Here is a 22946-nt window from a genome sequence, read left to right as displayed (position 1 = left end):
GTGTCCACAGCAGCTTCATCACTCTGGGCTCAAGTGTAGATATGGGCTGTAGCACCTTGCTTTTTGAGATAAGAATTTCCTACTGCTGATCCCACACTGGCACCTCGTGCTTGCCACTTCAGACAGCTCTTACCTTGTCTGGCTGTGGGACTGCTGAAAGGGAGGCTGCATGAATTCACACAAGCTGGTCGTGCAAGGCTCCCTCTAGATGCAGTGGAGGGCAGCTCAGAGGAGCTGCAAAGGTTCTGGGGCGGCAGGGAGGAGCTCTGCTGCCTGTGCTGCTGCTCCCCACTTTGGTCTGGTCCCACTGGCCACCCCTTCCCTTGCTGTGGCGCTGGCCCTCAGCTGCTCCTTGGCTGGCTGATCCACCTTGTTATAGTGGGAAATGATTAACTTGAGGAGGTGGGAGGAGAGGAAAAGACAAAAGGGATTATTTTCCATTTTTTAGGGAATTGAACTGGTTCACAGCAGGGTCAGGTGAGTGCCAGAGCCTGAGCAGGAGAAGGGAGGGATCATGCACCCAGCAGTTCAGGTGGTGCAGGAGCTGACCCTTCCCTGCTCACCTGGGGGCATTTCACCTTTAAATGTTCACCCTGTGCTGGAGAGGAGCCTGTCTATATCACCACAGATGAGCCTCCCTAAAGCTGCAGGCATCCTCCTGCCCATCTGCCGGGAGTTTCTCAGGAGTCCCCTGAGGATTGCTGTAGGGAGACCAACAGAGGAGTTGGTTTTGGGTCTCAGTCTGGAAAATAGACCTTGTGGGGGCTCCTCTGGTTTGCAAAGGAGCCCTGAGAGAGCAGCACCACGTCTGGCTGTCCTGGGCTTTGTTTAACATCAGCAAGGCAGACAGTGGTGAAATACAAATAAACACTGTCAATAGTAGCTGTATTATACTCGTAAATAGGTGCTGGGGAAGATTGGAAACACTTGACTTCCCTGAGAACTGGGAATTGAGCAAAGGTAACATCTCAGGGTAAAAGGCAGCACTTGGGGTCACATATTCAGGGAGGGAACATGTGCAGCCACCTTTCAGAAGCACACTGCTGTTCTTATTTCCTCCTGAATATTTTCTCCCTGGTGGCCTTGCCCCATTCCTGGAGCACAGTGCGAGTCACACGTCCCAGATGCAGTAAATTGCTTTCCTGAATGGGGCCTGTGTGCTTGCTTTGGACACTGTGGGATCCCTCTGGGTGCTCGCTGAAACCAAAGTTGCTTGGCACTTATTAGTGATTTTTGGAACCTGGTGGAAGCATGGAAAAATAGGGAATAACAGTTCTTAAATATGAGCTGGCCAAAGCTTTGACAGAGATTTTTGTCTTCGCGGGAGGCCTCAGGATTTGGGACTTGGAGCACACCAGAAAATACATCACCAAAGCAAGAAGAATGCATTACTGAACCAGTCTGAGATGTGCCAGATAAGGACAATTTCTATATGCTCTGAAGTTGAAAGGCCAGAGCAAAATGATACTGGTTTTTTTTCATGCAAACCAAGCTTTTGTTCACATATGCTGCCACCTATGTCAGTCACTAACTTTGAAAAGAAATAAAATTATACTACAAAACCAGATTGTCATATTTTCTCCTCTTTTCCCTTCTTAAATTTGTCATACACCATAGGACAATATGATTTATAATTTCCAAGTACACGAAAAAAACAATTTGTTCCAGAATTAAGAAAACCTAAAACCACAAAGCCAGTTCACAAGTTAATTTTTGAAATAGATTTTTCTCTACACTTACAAGGTAGCAATAGCTCATAAAACACTGGGAACATCTTAATTTTCTCAATGATTGTAAGCTGAAAAATGCAAAGTTTCAGCCCACCCACACAGATGGGTTTTTTCATGCTTCTGTATTTAAATACCATAAAGACTTTCATTTTTCTCCTTCACACTACATGTGTAAAATCAATCACAGAGTAGAAATTATTGTAAGACTTGAAACTGGCTGAGAAGCCCTTCTTTCCAAGGTTATCAAATCATGGGAAACTTGGGGAGCTGTGATTTTTGTTGTAGTGTTTCAGGGGGGTTGTTTATTCCTTTTTGTTGTTGTTGTTCCTCAAGGGAAGTTGATTTCCTAAAGGAGTCTGACCAGCTGCAACAAAATACCAGGAAACCACTGACCAAGCAGTGTGCATATAAAAATTACAGTGCACAAATTAAAAACAATACTGGCTAATTAAAAAGCACCAATAGGAAGTCCAGACATTTGAAAATTCAATTAAAAAATTCTCTGGCACCCTTCTGACATGGATAAAGCTGGCATTTGCAGAACAGCAGCTTTCTCACCTGTCTCACTGAGATCCAAGATCCCACGCTGCAAAGGTTGTTTTTGTACATTGCAATGTTGTTAATTAATGCTGAAATACCAACAATAGACCATTGTGTGTGCATCCAGGCACTCTTTATGAGCACAGGGTTGTTGGTTTTTTTTTTCCTGGCTTCCTGCAAGTAAATTAAGGCTTAAGCTCAGATTCACTGTCAACCTGGCATTCCAGTAAATATTAAGTTTCTTTTCATTCATACCTTTTATTTTCTCCTCTCGTTTTCAGAGTCTGCCTCCTGACTTGGAGGCAATGAGCAGTTTGCAGAAAGAAAATGTCCTGCAAGGTGAAGTCCAGGAAAGAGAAGACTTCTCCTTCAGGCACGAGCTGAGGAGAACAGAGGGGCCCCACATCAAGGAAACCCTCCAGGACCAGATCACCCAGTGCTTCCTCGAGTGCAGGTGAGCAGAAACCCTTACCCCTTCATCAGCCCTTTTGCCCTAAAGAGCCTGATTTTGAGTTCCTACAAACTGCAAAATCCATCTTTAAGGCAGTGGTGCCAGTCCCAGATGAGGAGCTAGTTCTGCACCAGCTGCAAAGCCCAAATCCTGAGCTGGAGGATTCCTGACTGGGGAGACCAGAGCTCCTGGCAGGGCTCAGAGGTGCTCCTTCAGTCACTGGCTGTGGTACAGGGACATGTTCACTGTGCACATTACCTTGGGCTCAGTCTTTGGAATTACAAGCAGCACACTCTAAACTTCAGGGCCAGTGACTTTTCTCCCTGTGTGAATACATAAGGTTTAAGAGAGGGAACTCACTCTTCCATGAGATGGAAGGACCATTATTTGCCATAGCAAATCACATCACGTCACTGGCACTGCCATCCTGCTGCTGGTATTAGCCATGAATCTGAAGCACTTTTGTTCTTGAGGCCTGACCTTCGAGCCACTCCCCCAAATGGAACTTTACTCTGCTGATCTCAGTGAAACTTCACGTCTCAGTAGAGTTAAGCACATACTTACAGAGTTTTAAACCCTGTGCTGACACCTCTGCTTCTCTCAGGAAGTTTACTTCAGCCAAAGGAGTTTTGAGACTGGCAATTCTGACACTGGAAACTCTTGTCCTAAGGAATATGGGCTGGTTTTATAATTTTATGGGATTTATCCCATCCAGAGGACTAGTGTGTGAAAGTAAATTGGGAAGCAGCAACCAAAACTTCCAGGATTTGGCAGCAAGGTTTCATTTGCTCTGCATAAAGCTGCTCTGCAAACTGGTTTTGTGTCTTGAGCTGCTCAGTGATGTTACAGGGCTCATATTTGTCTTATGGACCAGTGTCACGTCCATTAATCATTCAGTGTTTGCTCAGGGTACTGGACATGCCTTCAGCGTGCAGCTTCCAGTTGGAAACACAAATGCATTCTGATGAAATCCTGCCCTGTTTGTGCCTTGACTCCTTCAGTCAGGTTTGGGCAGCTGTGCTGCAGTGAAGTGTTTGTTAAAAAAGAAAGAATGATCAAAACCAGCACTCTCACAGGTCTGCCACAACCTATTTCTCTTATTTCTTGCACTTTTGCCTCTTACAGACTCTCAAGACTCCAGTGTATTTTTACTCTCCTTTGGAAAGAGCTGCTGGTTTTACAAACCTCAGTTATTGCAAAGCACTTTCCCATTCCTTAAATCAACTCTCTCCCAGGGTCTGCTCTGCACACTCCTTGAGCTGCCATTTCCTGCCATTCCCCACAGCTCCCAGCATGTTCTGAGCTACAGAAAGATCTTTTTCCCTTTGCTTAATATTCCTCACCTAATAGTCATTCTCTACCATAGGTCAATCATGTCCAATTAACTTGGCTGTGGAGCTGGGGGAGAACTCCCTGAAATACTGCAGGAACCAATGGCAATGTTTCTGTAGCAGATTAGCAGGGAACAGGCAATCTCCCAGAGAACCAGGCTGAGCCATAAACCTCTTTAAAGACATTATGAGACACTATTAAAAGTTAAATCTGGTCCACAGAGACACTTAACAGCAGAGCCAACCAGCAGCCTAACCCATCCAAAGGATCATTTGAGGAAGCTGAAGCCACGGTTCAGTGGAGGGAGGTGGAGAGGGATGGCTGAGAGGGCAGTTCATCAAAACTCCTGCTGCCTAATTCAGGGGAGCCCTCAGTCTCATGTACCTGTCTAAGGTGGAATGTAAAGTGCTGAGCTTTCTTTTTGTAGCCCTTACAAGCAGAATGGGACTTCCTTGGTAGGTTTATATCTCAACTGCAGGTGAGACTCAAGGCTAGAGGCACGGCATCAGCAGCCCAGCATATGAATACCTGATTAAACAAGCTACAAGGGTTCCTTAGCTACCCTTTTTCTGCTCTGCCTAGTCAGGTTCAGTAGTCTTGAATCTCATTTAGATTTGAAAATTAACAAAGATGGAAGCAGATGTGGGAATATAAGCACTGATCTTGGATTGCTTTATGGATAAACCTGAGCAAGGGATTATATTAGATGGGACTAAGATACACCCACAGGGTGCTTAGAGTAAGCCTCGAGACAGGCTTGCTCTGCTGCATTTGAGACAGGGTGAAAGAACAGCTCCCTTCCAACCTTGAACAATAACCCACCCATCTGGAACAATATCATATTTTAACAATTAACCATTTTCTATCAAAACGGTCTGATTAGGCTTTTTGGCTCAAGATATGAGTTCTGTGGTCTGCCTGAGAGCAGGGTCATTGCTGGTGGCAGAGGGACAGTGACACACTTGTTGCAGTCAGTGTTTGATCAGAGAAGCCCAGAGTGGTTTGGGCTGGAAGGGACCTTAAAACTCATCTCATTCCACCTCCTGCCATGGGCAGGGTCAGTTTGCACTAGGCCAGGTTGCTCCAAGCTCCATCATACTGTCTGTTATTCTCTCCTTTCAAATGAACTCTCTGTCATGACCCCTAAAAATCATTAGTGCACGGTTCAGCCAAAGCCAGACAGCTCTCATTGATAAAAACTCTTTTGGTGATTTAGCAGATGAAATTCTGCCCTGGTGAAGGCAGTGGGAGAGCTGCCATCAGCTGCAGCACAGGCTGGACATGGCCCAGTGCTGGAGCTCGTTTGACTCTGGCTGAGTGAGGCAGTGATTTACAGAGCTGACAGGAATCAGAGCGAGCTGCCTGAGTCCTGCTCTTCTCAGCAGGCCTCTGTCTAAGTGACCACAATCACTTTCCCCTCAGACACATTTGCTGGCATCCAAAATAGGTTTAAAAACAACAAAAAATTCAGCATATTTCTCCACAAGGGGAGTGTGTGTATCCCACAGAGCCAGGCTTTCCTGGCAGAGAACTGTGAGCTGCGTCCTGCTCAACAGAGGGCCAGGCCTGAAGTGTCAAGGTTTGCATTAATTATTACCTGCCAGGATATATTTTGGCTCTCCCCTAAGCCAGTCTGAGATCAACAGCTAAATGTAGCTTATAAATTATTCTTCAACCAGGCTTTTTGACAGAGTTTACCGTTTTTTATAGTCTATTAAATAAACAGATAAAGGGGAACAAAGACTCATTTGAATAAATTTTGCTGTATGGAGTAGAAAACAAACCCAAATTTCCGTATTTTATCCTTCACTCTGAGAAGATTGTGATAGAAAATACAATTAGCAGGTATTGTCTTTCAGCACAGTTACTCTTAGATTACAAAAGAAATGAGCACACATTAAATTTCTCAACTTGTAAGAACTGCTGTAAATATTTATCACTTCCATTGCACAAGGGAACAGCTTCAGTCATTTCAAGACCCAAAGCAGCTTCTTAGGAAGAGAGGCTATAAAAAAGCCAAGGAAAACAAAACCCAAAGGAATAGACTAAATGAAATTGTTCCAGTTGCTTATATCAATCCTACTGCAGAGAAGATAAAATAATTTTCATATAACATTGCGTTTTTCAGCCTTACCATCCATCCTTCAACTTACCTGGATTGACTTCTGTGGAGCTGCTCTTTTTTGGCTTGCAAATTATTCACATAAAGCCTTCTGGATTTCCATGTTGCCTTGTCCAGCCATACTAAAAAAAGAAAGATAATTGTTTATGAAAGCTTTGTGAAGAAGCATCATGCAGTTTACCTACAGACCTGCCCTTCTTTTATTTTTTTCCCAATAGCAGGAGTACAAATGATCTAAAATTAGCAGTTGCTAGGATTATATAGATCTGAATCTGGAGGCCCCTGAATCTGAGTCACTTGAGTCCCACACATTCCATGCATTCAATTAATAACAGAGTTTCATATTAGGGTACAGCAGAGATGAGGTTTTAGCTTCAATTTCCTTTCCTGTTCCAAACCAAACCCATTTTTCTGTAATTTCACATTTAGGGTTTTGTGCTGAATATGCAAAGGCAGTCATCATCTTCTCGACTCTATACCCACTGTGAATAAACCAGTTCCCAAATAACGAGTCTTGTTAGAGTCATCCCTAAAATGAATTTCAAAAAGGGATGGGCAGAAAAGGGGAGAAGGATCCCTTTATTATCCAGAGAAATACAGCAGCATCTTTGTCTAAGACAAGTCTTTTCTGACAGAAATCAATACAAAGGATGAGAAATCAAGATGAGGTTTTTATTACCAGAGATGGCCTCCAGAATCACAGGGGAGAGCCTCATGCACGGGCTCTGCTGTGCTGTGCCTGGTGCCCTCGAGCTGTAACAAATTACTCCATGAATTTCTGGCAGGATTTATCCGCCACTGCTCGGAGCTCTGGGGAGCATTTCATCAGTGCCATCGCTGGCCTAATAACGGGGGATCTAAGTACTAGCAACTTCTATGGAGGCTGTGTGTTATTCCCACAGATTTGGGCATTGGTTTTTGGGAGGGAGGAGGCGGCAAGGGGTAAATGTGCTTTCATAATAGGTTTACACTTTACTGATTAGCTTTGAATGATCTTCTTGCTCTGCCTGCTGACTCGAGTACTGTCAGAAAAGGAATTGGCCAAGCTTCATGGTGAGTGAATGAGACTCCTCCTGAAGCAGGGGGGGGTTCCTGTGCTTTATTTATTCATTTTGAACATTCCTGACAGCCAGCCCGGGCTTTGATGCAGAGGGAAGAGAAAGAAATAGGAAGTGATGGTGTTTTGTTTCGCTTTTTTCCCCAGCCTGTTTTGTGGAGCTGAGTTTACTGCCAATACTCCTGTTCCTGGGGCTCCCTGAGCAGCAGGGGGTGGCGAAGGGGGAGGCAGGAGGGAGATGAATGGGGAGAGAGGTTTTTGCACTGAAACCCCACAGAATAGGGAAAGTGTTTGTTCATGTTGATGCCTGGTGAAGGCTGAGCTAGAACAGAGACTAGACAGAGCTAAAGAATAAAGTAGGGATTTATTAGAAGGCCTCAATGGATCCACCTTGGGCAGCACAAGAGCCCAGCCAGGGCTACACCCAAGATGGACCCAAAATGATCACAAAAATGGACAACTGGTCAGAGGGTCTCACACTTTTGTAAGTTCTGGTCCATTTGCATATTGGAGTTAATTCCAATTCCAGCTTTAGGTTTTGAAGTCCCATCCTCTTGTTTTTCCTCTCTTCAGTCCACATTGTTTATGCTCTTGGGCCTGAGATTTGGATCATTTGTCCTTGGTCCCCAGCCAGAGAAGGAATTGTTTTGTCTCCCTGCTCTGTGAAGAGAGCTCACCATCCCTTAATGTGAAGCCCAGACCCACACACTAAAGGGGCACAGAACCTGAAAAATAGAAAAGCTACAACCTGAGACATCAGTGTCAGGCACTGCCCGTATTGCATTTCCCACTCCATGCACTCTGCTTTTTATGGAGTCAGTGCTGAAGCTGCCAGGCAATCCATCAGCAGGGAAGCCTGGCCAACAGGACAGAGAGGGATGGCACCCCAGCAGTGCCAACAGCAGCACCCCCTCTGCTCTGCTTCCGAGGAATCGCGGCTCCCAACCCATCCGGGCTCGCGTTGCTTTCCTGTCCCATCTGGCTCACCTCAACCTGCCAGCAGTGCTTTCCAAGCAGCCCAGGAGCATGGATTGCAGCCTCCACACAATATGGCAACCACTCCTGGAACAGCTGATGGGAAAATTGCTTAAAAAACAGGTTTGGTGCCACGAGCCACTCCAGCGGACAGTTGCCCAAGAGCAAGTGCCAGCCTGAAGATCCTTGGAACACAACCAGAGACATCACCAGCCCCTTGATCACAGGCCTCTTTCCATGCAATGCCCTGTTTGGAAAAACCATTTCCTTCTTCTCTGCCACTCCTGCAGGGGCATTCCTGCTGTAGGAACTCCTGCAGGAATTCCTGCTGTAATTTGTATTTACATACAAATACACACTATGTAAACCTTCTATCAGACTTTAAAAATTCTCTACAAATCCATTTCCCACACTGCAGGGGCATTCCTGCTGTAGGAACCTACCCAAAAAAATGCCTCTTTGGTATTTGGCACTTGGTATTCAGCACAGAGAGGAGTTTCTGCCCACAAGAGCCATCTGTAAATGGGTGAAAAACCATTCTTTTTTCACCTAATGAAAATTCTCATTACTTGTTTTCCCTGTCTTCATTAAAGGATTGTCACACACTCACAAACCACTTGCACATGACATTCCACCCATGAGCAGAAGTTACCAGCTAGGAGCAGCTGTGAGCTCATGGTAAAAATCAGGATAAGGGGATAAATAAGTGGTTGTCTGCTAATTCCACCAGATGAGGATGAGCTGAAATAAATTAGAAAGAGATCTGTTTCTGCACCGTATTTTCTCCTGTCCTCACCTGGAGTTGAATACATCTTCACCTGCTGTCTTTGTACTTTGTGCAGTTTACACAAACCAAATTCTTCTGGGAATAGCACAAAAACAAGGAGATTCTCCTTCTGAATTCCTCTGCAGGGTTGTGTCTCTTATCCAAATCTTCTGGTTTTCCTCAAGAGAGTGAAGACAAGCTCTGAATTATGGAAATGAAGCTCTGAAAGACGATGGCACAACCTGGGGTGCCCTCTGCCCAAACACTTGGTCTTCCTGCAAAAGCAAAGAAACATTCTTAGAAGAGGCAATGTCTGGGGGGGGGGGTTGTATCAGTATTTTCACTTCTGTGTTCTGACAGAACCAGCAATCCCAGGTTTTGCTAAGGCAGTAATCCCTGTATCCCAACAATTAGGGCTGGTGCTCTCTGAGTGCCTCTCTCCCCTGCCAAGAGGCATTTCTGCAGGGACAGCTTCCATTCAGCATCCCTCTCTGTGAACATGGCTCAGCCTGCTCCCAGATGCTGGGAGTTTCAAAATCCAGCAGGAACAACCCAGCAAAGGCTGTCCAGGACCCAGCACAAATATCCTGGCAGGCAGAGCATGCTGAGCTCCTTGCTGCAAGCAGCCATGGCAGTGACTTAAAGAACATCTGTGGGAACTGAAATCCTGCCTCTGGGCTCCCGGCTGAGACAGCCTCCAACACTGATTAATTAACATAATTAGGAGCTGTAAACATTAATGGGTAATGTTCAAGCCTTTCCTAACACGTTGTTAAAAGCTTCCACTGTGTAGTTATCTGTTGACTAATTTTGGCAGGCATCTTTAGGGCTGGAGGGAGCAAGGGAATGGAATGCAAATGCGCCACTGGCTCACGGGAGGAGTGAACCAAAGCAAATAACCCACCAGGTTCCTTTAATAGAGGGAAAATAAGTTATCAGAAACAAGAGAATTGTTTGTTTATGGTGGGGGAGAGTGGAGCCAGCAGCTCTGCAACCTGTTTTCCCATAGATTGGAATCAACTACCTAACCTGAAAGCCATTTTAAACAAAATAACAACAAAAAAAAACCCTTCAGGCCTTTCTTGCTTATAGGAACACCATGCTGTCATCTTTTTAGAAGTGTGAACCCGTCTAATTCCAAAGGAGGGACAGCTGTTATGAAGTCCACCTGCAGTTAATCTACTTTACTGGGTGTCCATGGATTTACAGGAGGCAGGGGACACCTCTGGAAGCTTCTGTGCAGTGGCAGAAGTTGCCTCCTTCAGTGCAAGCATGGGATTTACGAGTGTGCTGACATTAATGGAGGCAGCTCCATGGCTTTGGGGGGCACCAGCAGGAAGCCCCTGGATTCATCTATTTCCCCCACACACAAATAAATCTTGGCTGCAGGTATCTGAAACAGCAAAGCCACTTGAACCCTGGTGTCACACCTCCAGAGAGGCATTGATAAGATCACCAGTTCTGCTTTCTAAATCACCACAAACTCTGAGATAACACTGTATTTCCAGTCTGACACTTGGATTTATGATTGCCACCTCTGTGCAGGGATTGAAAACACATGCAAAGGGTTCTTTGCAACCCTGGATTTTGCTCATTCAGCTATCCAAATTTCTAAGGAACTAAAAGAAGATTCTTAAAGCAGCACAGGTGCAAATAGAGCTCCCCAAGGTGTTTTCAACATAACAAGTCATGCTCCTGAACTCTTATTTAATCACCAAGTGCACCAATGCTGCACATAAGCACATCTTCACCAGCTTTCCAAACACTGTGATTCCTTTCCAGATAGACACTCAGGTATCTCAGATCACAAAGCCCTTAGGGATATTCCCTGACTCATCTCTCCTTCCCCTGAAATGTTTTGCATCCACAGGTCCTGATGTTATTTAATCATCCTCATTCTAAGCAGACTCCCATTGACTGCCACAGGAATTCATAGAATAAGACATTTTTTGTTTTGAGACTTGTTCAAGGCTCTTACAGCCAGGCAGAATCACAGTCTTGTTCTCCAAGCAATTCACCAATGCAAAACCAGGGGGGAAAAACATTTCAGTGCCGTGGCAGTTTGGGCTTTCTGCCTGTGATGGGGATTTTCCTCAGCACCTTTTGCAGGAATGCTCAGAACTTCCATAATTTGTGAGCTGATATTCACCTCTCCATCAGGCAGGATTTGCACTGCACACCTCTTGCCACGCTTGCATACAGATTATGCAGAAGCAACATGAAAAGCTCATTCAGATCTCAACAGCCTCACGTAGCAAAGGCACAACCAGTACAGTTCTTCTACAGACCAGGCTCTCCTCAACCTGCTTGCTCCCAAATCACTTTGCCCAAAAAGGCTTTACCTTTTCCCACCCCACTTCTGCCCTAGTTTCTGTCTCTGTAGTTTTCAGCTGTAGACCAAAGGCAAGATTGCCCTTAGCCTGTGTGAATTTTTACAGGGATAGCAGAGACATTTCTGTTCCAAAAGGCACAAGGACCCAAGAGAAAGGTAGAACTCCTTGTTCTAAATCCTGAGAGCAAAAAGATTAGTCCAATTAGACATTTTCATTTATTTAGCATAATTATTGTGCGTTTAACTATATCGATCCATTCTCACAGACCTGCCCACCCTGACCACTGCTCTGTAGGATAACTCCAGGCTTCCCAATTTTTGATTTTTAGCACTCTAGAAGCAAAACTGACCACTACAACAAATTGAGGCTAGATTCCCTTTTCTACCTTCTTCAAATGGCTGCAAGTGACCCACAGATACCCACAGTCCACTGACCTTGAGGCTAAGTCTCCTGCTTGGAATTAAAGCTCCTAAAAATATTCCCTCCTTTATACATCCAAAAGTCTGGAATCAACTAAAGTAAATAGCATTAGTCTGAGCTGGCCCATTTGCACACAAGAAAAATAAAATCTGGTAACTAATTAGTTCATTTTCCTAAAGCACTTCATACTCATCTCCATAATACTTAGGAATTAAAAGTCTGAAAATACAAAGTGTTCCCGACCTAATGCAGCAACCCCCCCCACTGAGATTCCCAAGGACACTTCCCAAACATTAGGTTTATTTGTTGTCATAGATACTCACACAGACACAAACATCAGTGGCACCCAGGGACTCACACTTGCCAGCAGCTTGTTATAATACAGATCCACTTGTCTGAAAGGCAGGATTGGGCTTTTTTTTCTTTCCTGGAAAATCCTGCAGGCTGTGCCCGTTCAGTGGGTGTGTTAAGTTGCTCTCCTCATCTATTCCTTTCTCAAGCAGAGTCCTAACACAGATAGAAAACACAGCAGGCTGGATTTCTGAAGGCAGGAAGAGAGCAGTGGGGTGTTTAAAACTGATAACTGGGGCCTGATGTTCACCTTGGAGCTGGTTTCTCTTTCAGGAATCCAGCTAGATACCTACTAGGCTTGGCCCAGGGGAGCCTGCTCTGCCATCTGATCTGCTCTTGGTTTAACCAGCAGAGCCTGGTCCTAATCAATGAGAAAGAAAGAAAGAAAGAAGGGAATGAATCCCAAGGGGAAGGGGAAGAAACCCAGCCCAGCTATTATTTCACTCTACTGTGACAGGGAGAGGTGTCTTCTCCAGCAAGTTAATACAGAGCACGAGGAAGAAGCAATTTTCCCCACTTCCCCATTTCCAACAAGCAAAGATCTGCTGGGATACAGAAACAAGAAACAGGCAAAGAAAAAAGAGCCAGGAGTCCCACTGGTGCCTGGTAGAAGCACTGAAGAGCCAGTGGCTGGCAGAGGAGAGGTGTTTAATGGATATTCTGGGAAGAGAAAGACTAAGAGAAAAGCTCAGAACTAGGAAGAATAAAAATGAGCATGAAGCACAGAGCAGTGGCTCCCAAGCTACAGGCCTTGCTCCACAGATGGATCTCTTTGCAGAAGCAAGCAGAGGAGCTGGAAAAGGCATTTTCAGCCTTGGCTCTGTAGAATGCAAAGAAGAAAGGAGGCAAGTGGGGTAAAAAAGAACCGTGGCATGGACTGACACAAGCAGAGCAAAGGGATAGCAGAAGCAGCCATGAGGAGCTGGAGAGGCAGAATCAGAAGAGGAGGGATGAAAGAGGCATAAAACTGGGGAAAAAAAACCCTGTGAGCTACCATTTTGATAAATAGGCACAGTTAGGACCAAAGACTAACAGAAAATAGGAAGTGTTTCCAAGGCAAAGACAAAAGAGCAGTTCCCAAATGTCTGTGGCAGGTGAATATATTAAAAAAGACTTGATTGCCAAGAGGCCAGATTTGACTTGGAGAAGATGAAGGAATCAAGTTGTGGCTGGGAATGTGGCTGTGGATGACAGTCTGTTATTCTTTCCCCCAGGAGAAGAAGGATATGTTTAATTCTGAAATCCAGTTGTTCCCCTATTTTCATTGGCAGGGGGTTTCTCCAAGTTTGCACCCTGGGGACCACAGCAGGGGAATGTCTGGTGGAACATGAGGCTGATTCAGGGCACTGTGGCTCCAGTGTGCCAACAGGATTATTTAACAGGCTGCTGACAAGTTCCTCAAGTGCTGAATTCCAAGTGAATTCCACACCCAGGAGGCTTGCACTGTCCAGCAGAGAAAATTCCAGGCTTACACTGCACACCCAGCGAGGAGGAGCTGAGGGGGAAGGAGGACACAGGCAACAGGAGCAGGTTATCCCCTAAACCTCAAGATCTCCACGGTGGAATAGCTGAAACAGGCTCTAGGTGACAGCAGAACACTGGCTGCAATCCCAGGGCTGGGAAATATGGCAAGGGCACCTGGGACAAAGCTTTTTTATTATTATTTTATTATTTCCCTCTAGACTACCAGGCTGCTCCTTTGTTAGCTGGACAGTGTGGGTTGGTGAGCACCTCAGGAAGCTCTTCCCAGGGCAAAATTCACATTAAAACCACTCTATCCAAATCCTGTTCTCAGATTCAAGGCTGAAAAGGTTTGATGACAGTATTTCTGTGGGCAGAGCAAGAACTTGCCTGAAACCTGAGTCACATCCATTCCTTCCAGAGCCAATGTGTTTCAGTTTTACTGGGAATTTTAACATGGAGGAGATTAGTCAGACTCCATCAAGCAGGTTGTTTTTATTATCCAGGTCAGAGTCCAGGGCTTTTAAGTCATGCTGCATTTCAGCCCTGTGCAGAGACAACAGAAATTCTAATTATTTATAGTCATTTACTCTAAAAACACCCAGCTATTATGGTTTGTGTGCTGTGTCAGGCAGGCTTAGGATCATCCTAGGCTGAATAAAAGACATTTAATAGCATATAAGGGAGTTTAGGTGGGTCTTCTTAGGCTCTACTTGTACAAAATAACTATATCCACAGTAATAATAACTAAATCAGTAAGATCTTGTGCAAATACAAATGTGTTTGAATTTCCCCATCCCTGGAAGAGTTCAAGGCCAGGCTGGAAAGGGCTTGGAACAGCCTGGGATATTGGAAGGTGTCCCTGCCCAGGGTATGGAATGAGACAAACTTTAAGGAACCTCCAACCCAAACTATCCCTTGATTCCATGACTTGAGCAAAGGGTGTCGAAGCATAAAAGAGCTGGTTCAGTATTTCCTGAGACATTTATGGAACAGCAGGAAACTGCCTGGCCCTGAAATCTGTTCAAATACTCCCCTGTCTCTTCCCAGAGCCCCTTACTGCCTCAGTAATCCTTTGGTGGCTTGGAAAGGAAATTTACTCTCTTGCTTTGTGTTCCCCATCACAGAGGGTAAACAGCTCTTCCCAGATTTTTTTTTCCCTTCTTTTTTTGGAAAGCATCTCTAATCCAGCAACCAATTCTGAAGATGCTGGTTAAGAGCATGGCTGTGAGTTAAAGGCTGCAGCCTGTGTAGCTGCAGGACTCCACAAAGCATTCCAAGTCAAAACACAATTATTCCAAGGGAGCCAATTCCAGAACCAGAGCTGTGCCATGTGCTAACATGTGCTTCCCATCACGGGCTCAGCTCTCAGGGCTGCTGCAGAGGGGGGAACTCCATGCCCAAAACATCCTTCCACCTCCATCCCCTCCTGGGAAAGCACACCTGACACATGGGTTTGTCCCTGTCTGTTGCAAGGTTGGCAGTTTGGGAAGGTGGGAGCGGCTGATTGCAGCCTCTCCCACGTGTGTGCCTGCATTCCCTTCTGTCCAAATCTCCCCATCCTTCGCCCCAGGGAGCTCTGCTATCCTGCAATGAGGCCATCCCAGACAACTGATCCTCTGGAGAGGCCTGGGAAGCAACACAGTCACGTCTCCAGGCCTGGAAAACAACACAAAAGATTGAGCAAAGCTGCCCTGCAGGGCTCACCTCCCAACTGCACTTCCCACCCCACCTTGCCTGTTCCACCACTGTGGGGAAATTACCTGTGTTTGAGCTCTCTGTTTCTTCCAAGAGCAGGCTCCAGCTCCAAATTCCCAGAGAATATCCCCTATATCTCTGGTTCTCCAGCCTCTTTGCCACGTTGCCAGCATCTCTCAGCAGCACTGACCCTGTCTACCAAAGAAATTATTTAATATTAAGCCATCATTTAAATTAACAATAATAAAAAAGCTGCACTTTGTGCTTATTTTTGATTAAATCTGAGTGTATCCCGCTGAGTAACATGCAGAAGGAATCAGTCATTTGGAGAGGCAAAAGGTATTCAGTTCTATCATTCTATCAGTCTGCACAATTCCAGCCAATTTTGGGAGACTATAGGTCATGCGTCAGAGCCACACCAAACAGGTACAGGACTAGAACACTCCAATTTTTCTCTCCCAAAACTAAAAAGGTGAGAGTTAAGGAACTTGGCACCTCCAGGCATTACAGTGTGTTTCTTGGACTGCAGAGATGACTGGGGTTTTGAGCTAAAACTCCTGATAAATGGCTGCTCTTAATACCATGCCTGGCTTAGAGCTGAGCTCATCTGGAATGTTTCTGCTTGTCTTTTCCCACACTTTTTAAATGCCAAAGTAGAGGTTCTAAATTGCTTTTCTTTCCAGTGAGCTCTTTGGTTATTAGCATTGACCAGGAGTGTAAACATCTCTAATTTTATAAATGGATTCTGCAACATTCTCCCTTTTCCCCTGGTTTTACACTCTGTGTACACCTGATGGGGATTTATTCCAATAAGGCTGCACAAACCACTTGGGATGAACATGGAAAAATCAAGCACTGAGACTGCTTTCATCTGCATGAAATTGCCTCAGAATTATCATTAAATGGTTCATTTATGCTTTCTCATAAACCACAGAGAAACAGATCTCTTGAAGTGGACAAGGAGCTGTCCCTGGGCCATGAGTGTTCCCTAAGGGACAAGAAGGTCGATGGGATCCTGGGGTGCATCAGGAACAGAATTCCCAGCAGGTCAGGGAGGGATCCTGCCCATCTGCTCAGCCCTGGGAGGCACCTCTGGAGTGCTGTGTCCAGTTCTGGGCCCCTCAGGACAAGGGAGGCAGAGCTCCTGGAGGGGTCCAGCAGAGGCTGCAGAGGTGATGAAGGGATTGGAGCATCTCTGAGGAGGAAAGGCTGAGGGAGCTGGGGCTCCTCAAGAGGAGCCACAGCTGAGAGGGGACCTCTGTAACGTGTATAAATATCCAAAGGGTGGATATTTCTATATCTGGATATTCCAGAGCATGGACCAGGCTCTGCTCCATGAGGCCCAGCAGTGGGACACAAGGAACAGGCAGATGCTGATGCCCAGGAGTTCCACCTGAGCAGGAGGCAGAAATTCTTCCCTGTGCAGTGACCAAGCAGTGGGCAGTGTCCAGGGAGGCTGTGGAGTCTCCCTCACTGGGGACATTGCAGAGCCATCCGGACACAATCCTGTGCCCTGTGCTCAGGGGTGACCCTGCTGGGGTAGGGAGGTTGGACCAGAGCTCACTGTGGTCCCTTCCAACCTGACCCATTCTGGGGTTCTGGGCAGTGAAAGAGAAAGCAGTGTCTGGTTACATCCTTAAAAACTTTGGAATGCACCATTTTCAGCTTCTCCTTTCCCACTGATGTTTTCCTGCTGCATCACAAGTGCTTCTCAGGGCAGCTCAGTCTTAGGGGCAAATTGTGATTCCAGTTTTAAATGAATTCTCAAGCCACTCTCCCAGGCAGCAATGTAATGCTTGATGAACCTGGTCACACTCTGTCCTCAGGTTAAATCATGGTCAGGCAGCAGGTCAGGGGCATGCTGGGACAGCCATGACACAGTGGCTGGACAGCATTTTAATCCAGAGAGGCAAAAAATGAGTTGTGCCAGCCTGGGCTGGATTTCTGCAACGATACCACAGATACAAGGCAGAGATAGAAATACTGAAATGTGTCTGATGCCACCTTTGATTCCACCTCGGATCCATCCGTCTTCATCACACTGGAAAAATTACATCAATGAAAATCACATCATTTACCTGCAAGCAGGGTTGTCTAATCACCATTTCACTCCTACATGTTCTACTTGGTGGAATATTAGGTATCTAGTCTTGAAAAAAAGGGTGGATCAAAGCACAGAGCTTCTCTGCTCCTTCCAGGCACCCATTCCCAGATTTCCAGGTAATATAAAGGGTGTCTCTGCTGCACAGCACATGCAGGGAGGCTGACACGCCCCAAGAGCACTGCATTATCTTCAGTTTTAAGTGATGGGCCATGGCAAAGCAGTGTGAAGCAGCCAGGTTAGAGCAGCAGGTTAGAGGTTCTTCCTATCCTGGAGAGATGCATTTTGGTCCACCTTGACTTGTGAGAAGCAAAAACAATTTCTCGAATTTCTCATAAACAAATCCCATAAAACAAAATGCTCTCTTATACTCCATTTCACTCCAAGTCCCAAAGAAACTTGTGATGTTGGAGGGCAAGTTATTTCTTTTGGCTGGCCTTGCTAGAAAAAAAATGGCATGCTTTATTTTCCTCTTTACAGGATTCATATTGTGTTAATAAAGTACTCTTGATTCCCTCTGGCTGACTCTGCAGGAAAACTATTCTTACAAAGCTCCTAGTCTGGGTTAAAGTAATCTTGCTTAAAACTGCCCATAATTGTTTCAGTCTCGTAAGTTGAATGCTGAGCACTGGAAATTCTGCCAAATTTGAGCCAGGATTGGGTGTTCTACGCTGGCAGGATAAGCTGGCCAAAGGTAAGGAATTCAGTAAATGCAGGGGGAATTTGACCTGGCGTTTCTTTGAGCCAGCTTCTGTATTTCTGACCTTGCTCTGAAGGGAGTGGAAAGACATGAGAAAATCAAAACAGATGAGAGTTTAATGGGAGCTATTCCTTCAGCAAGGCCCTCAGCCCTGGAGCAGCCCCTGAGGGCAGCTCTCCTCCTCTGCAAGGGCTGCTCACCCTGCTCTCCCCCAAAGGCTGGAGACAGGCACCAGGAAGCTGACACTGGGAAAGAGGGGGAGCAGCCCTTCATCCTTGGAGAAGTCCCTCGAGGAATGCAGCTCTGGCAAACACAGGGTGATCAGCAACTCCAAAAGAGAAGGAAACACATTCAAGGGACTTCAGAGCTAGAAAATCAAGCATGGGGGCAGTGCTGGATGTCAGTTTTCCCTCCAGGGGCAGGGATGGGACATCCCAGTGTCCTCAGATCCATCAGGAGATGCTTTCAGTGTTATTCCACATCTTGCATCATGTTTACCAAGCAGCTCTGCCCAAGGCCGTTCTGCACTGCAGGAGTCAAGCCAAAAACCCTAAACAACCTTCCAGGGATCTGCTTTCCATCCCCTTTAATCTTCCCATTTCCATGCTTGGTGGGTACATTCAGTGTCCTCTAGGCTTGTCTGAGCCTTCAGCACAGCACAGTTGGCATCAACTCTTGCCAAGCAGCTCAGTTATATCAGCCAGGATGTGATTTCTCCCAATGCTCAGTTAATTCAAATCTGAGCTCTGAGAAAACTTTGAACAACATTTTTTGAGTGTGTGGAGGGACACGCAAAATCAGAGCACCAGAAGGTTTCATCAGTGTGAATATTACAAAGTTTTTCTTCTGATTGTAGCAGGTTTTCTTTTAACTTAAGCTAATATTGGAAGAATAAGTGGCTTTGGTTTTCCTTGGCATTATTCTTGCCCAAGCTGCCTTTTATTCCCACTCAAAAACCTAGGAGCCATTTGCAGTGCTATCATCCATGTCTCCAATTATCTCAAGGAGAAAAGCCTATTGCCATTTTAAACCAGGAATGATTTGTCAGAACTTTGAAGAGAAAAAAAAAAATTAAAAATCCTTTTCCTTTACAGCAGGAATCAGGATTACCAGGAGTCCTGGCAGAGAAAGCTCATGCCCCAGCCCACCTGAAGGGGGACAGAGATTCCCATTTTTCCATTACACTAATTACTTATTGCTATCCCAAAAAGACCAGAAGGATCCTTGGAAAGGTAGTAACTTCATGACAAAGCAGAACAGACTCTTGCTCTAAGAACTCAAGCAGCTTATGAACAACTGCACTGGGTCAGCCAAAGGTCTACCTTTCCTGGCCAGTAACACCACATGTAATAAAACTATCAGGGAGAATTACCACATTCCTCATTTAGGTCTGTCCCCTCCAACAACTGTTCCCAACTATTACTTGGCTTTGAAGTTCCCTTCTCCCATTTCAGATCTAAGGCAGGCACTGGGGACCCAAAAGACCATTCTAATTACGATAGTTACTATAATAAAGGATATCACCTTTCCCCACAAACCTTGTGTCCTCATTCCTCCATGGGAATGCTTTTCCTTGCACATTGTTGGCCTCACAACACTTGATCTTCAGTTTTCAAAGCTGAATATTTATGCAGAACAATAAAGTTTCTGATCCTCCAATTACCCTGCACTGAAATGCTTCCATGCATAACAACCACACATACAAGCAAACACTGGGAGGATCAGGACCTGAGATAAAACATCAGTTGTAATGTGTCTGTGTCCAAACTCATTAAAGATGATAAGAAGCCCATGGAAATCAATCTCACTTTATAAATAATTCTCTATTTGCCCAGGTTATTTTTTCTGGAAGTGATTTTCAAAGAGCTAAAGAGAGCACACACACAAAAGGGAAAAAATAAAAGCACCACAGCAAAGACACCTAAAATAAACCAGCACTGCTATTTAAGCAGTCTGAGAGAGTCCATATCAGGTGGGATTACAGAAACTGGCAAGAACTACACAACTGAGGAGGGTTTTATTTCTTTAAAGAGCTCCCCCCCTCTTAGTTTGTGTCCCTTTTCTGCACAGAACACCCCTCTGTCCCTCCACTCAGAGCCTTCACCATCATTCATGCCTCCTCTTCTGCACACAGCCCACATCCTTTCTTCCCCTGAGCAGAGTTAAACACTCTTGTTCCTCCAAAGAGCAATTTATTTTTCCTGACAAGGCCTTTTATGCAATTAGCTGGAGAAGCCATAGCCAAAAAGAAAGAATAACACATGTAAAACCACGCCAGAGAACAGAGTAGGTAGGAACTTGCTGAGTCTATTACCAGACAAAATGTTTAAATCAATGGTGTGTTCTCATAAATCAAAAGCCATATTTAGCCCTAACTATAACCATCCCTGAGCAATGTGGAATAGAGAAAAAACACTTTTAAAAAAAAAAAAAAAAAAGTGAAGCTCCTAAATGAGGAAGGGAGGAAGCAGTAGATGAGACAAGCACAATGCAGGGTCATCTCCCAGACAAAGAATTTATTTTACAGGTGAGAATGGAGGTGCCACAGCATTCAGGGCTGAGCAGAGCCTGCCAATCATCCCAACTTGTCCCAGTCTGGTGGTGATTTGGAGACATTACAGAACCATTTGAACCTAGTTAAAACTTGGACATTTATGTGGGGTTTGTGCTGTACAAATATTGAGCCCAGAAGAGCCAGAACTCTTCGCTACAGACCAGAGACAAAAGGATTTGCACTGCAGACCATAAAAGATCGTTCTTTTTCAATTACACTTGACAGGTCTGAGTTATTGTAAGAGGAATAGGTTTGGAGCAGTAACAGTGAACCAGAGAACATAATGTAATTTGAGAAACAGCACAAAAACCCCATCACATCCTTTTCTTTTTCAGCTGGGAGTGCAAGATTGTATCTTTTCACCCCTCCATCCTTGTTCATCCCTTTATTCTTCCACTTGAGCTGTTTTGATTGAGATTTAGGGCCCCCATTCATCCCAATTAGATGGCTTTTCTGTAAAGCTGCTTTCCAACCCTTGCTCTGCTTCCGTTGACAGGGTTTCACTGCTTTCCAGAAAACGAATGGATTTCTCACATACCACAATTTCTAAAGGTCCCTTCTTCAACAGCATCCTCCTCAGCACAGAAACCTTGAGCAGATTGTGTTAAAGCAGTGGCTCTGACCCAAAGAAGGATCTTTTTGCCTGCTGTGAGCTCCAGCACTCCTCATTTTTATTTGCAGCAGTGCAAGCACAGCTCCCAAGCAGAGGGAACAGAAAACGAGGAGCAGGTCACCCACAGGAGCCATCCTCAGCTCCCTGCCTGCGGGCTTTGGGCTCCTGAGGGCCTCCCCAAGCTGCTGCTGGGATTTCTCTCACAAGGTGGAGGTTTCTTCCTAGCCCTGTCCTTCCATCTCCACTTATTTACTCTGTTCAGCCACCGAGTGCAGTCCCACCACGGGATTTTATAAACTTCATTTGTTCCTTTAGGCAATTGGTTTTACTGGAACTGCATCCTCCCTAAGAAATCCAGGACAATTTGCTTCTGCTTTTGCTTGCAGTGCTTAGCACATTGTCAGCACTCCCACTGAAGCAATCACACTGAAAATAAGAGTTGCTTCTTCCAGTTCTGGCATTTACACATTTTTATGAGACGCTGGAAAAGTACAGATGGATATTTTTCCCCCTTGCAAATGCTGAGACAGTAATAAGTAACAGATTCACAGAGTTCTGACTTGGATCTCGGTGTCTCTGACATGTACCATGTCTTTCAAATATATTACACACTCTAATGCTCCTGTTATCAAGAGCTTAAACTTTATACATTCTCCTCTCCCCATCAGCAGTGGAACCAGGGAGGATTCCCACCACAAAGTTCCCCTCCACACTTCCCACAAAACAAAGCAGCCTGCTGGGGCTCCAGTTGGGAACAACTTCTTGCATCATCTGGGATCATTTTCTTACCCTATTATTACCTCTAATCACCCATACTTCAGTGTTTCTAGGAAGTTTCAAAAGGGGAGGGCAGTTAAAAATTATTTGAACAAATAATATTGTGAAGCAAGCTCAGAATCACTCCACAATGTTTGGGACCTCCTCCTAATTCAAGAGCTGTTCATGGGACACGCCTGGTGGGACCCTCTTCAGCCCTAGATGAAGTGTAGCTTATCTGATGGCACAAAGATACAGGAATTTAAAATGACAGAGTGGCTTGGGTAAGAAGGGACTTTGAGGATCATTTAGTCCCACCCCACACCTTCCACTAGCCCAGGCTGCTCCAAGCCCCATCCAACCTGACCTGGGACTCTTCCAGGGATGGGGGGCAGCCACAGCTTCTCTGGCTGCTCATTTTATCCTGGTGCTTCCAACTGCAAACCAAAGAATTTAGGTCCAGTTTTGAATCCAAATTAACATCCTAAGATAAATGCATGACACAACCCATTGTGATGGCTCTGAGTAGAACGCTGCCAGAAAGTGAAGGGGGAATGAAAATTGAGATTCATTATGTTTAAAGTGGACTTTTGACCAGGAAGATGAATGGCTGCATTTTTCTGGGCAGATTTACAGGCCAAATGAATCCCTGGTTTAACCTCTGAACTCGGAGGGTTTCATAAAGGGAGGAATTTGCCTATTGGGGTCACGCATGTGAATTCCCAGGCATTACAAGATTGAAGTTGTGGTCGTTTCAACCTAGAAGAGAAAGAGGAAAACCCACAAGAGGGTGGGTAGGGAAATAAGGTTTAAGAGCGCTGCTTCCAGACTATCAGACAGCAATGGATATGCTCAAGAAAAAAGCAGATGCCCTGGAAGAATTAGAACATCAAAATGTTTGGTACTCTCTGCTCTCAGGTCACTGGTGCCCATGGAAAATCACATCCTGCAGTGCCCTCAACCAGAAAATCCCAGCTATCCCTGAC

The 22946-nt window shown here is 45.3% G+C and overlaps 1 protein-coding gene across 3 annotated transcripts in view; it reads left to right on the top strand.

Annotated features, from left to right (window-relative positions):
* IQCA1 (IQ motif containing with AAA domain 1) overlaps positions 1-22946 on the top strand; it is a 102813-nt gene that overhangs the window by 27106 nt on the left and 52761 nt on the right. For all 3 annotated transcript variants that reach the window (XM_053982494.1, XM_053982493.1, XM_053982492.1), the window contains exon 6: positions 2552-2724. In XM_053982494.1, the coding sequence (XP_053838469.1) occupies positions 2552-2724 (173 nt within the window). The remainder of the gene's footprint in view (positions 1-2551; positions 2725-22946) is intronic.

The sequence above is a fragment of the Vidua macroura genome, chromosome 7, assembly GCF_024509145.1.
Source record: "Vidua macroura isolate BioBank_ID:100142 chromosome 7, ASM2450914v1, whole genome shotgun sequence".
Classification (NCBI taxonomy): Eukaryota; Metazoa; Chordata; class Aves; order Passeriformes; family Viduidae; genus Vidua; species Vidua macroura.
This window is presented reverse-complemented; position numbering and strand designations above follow the sequence as displayed.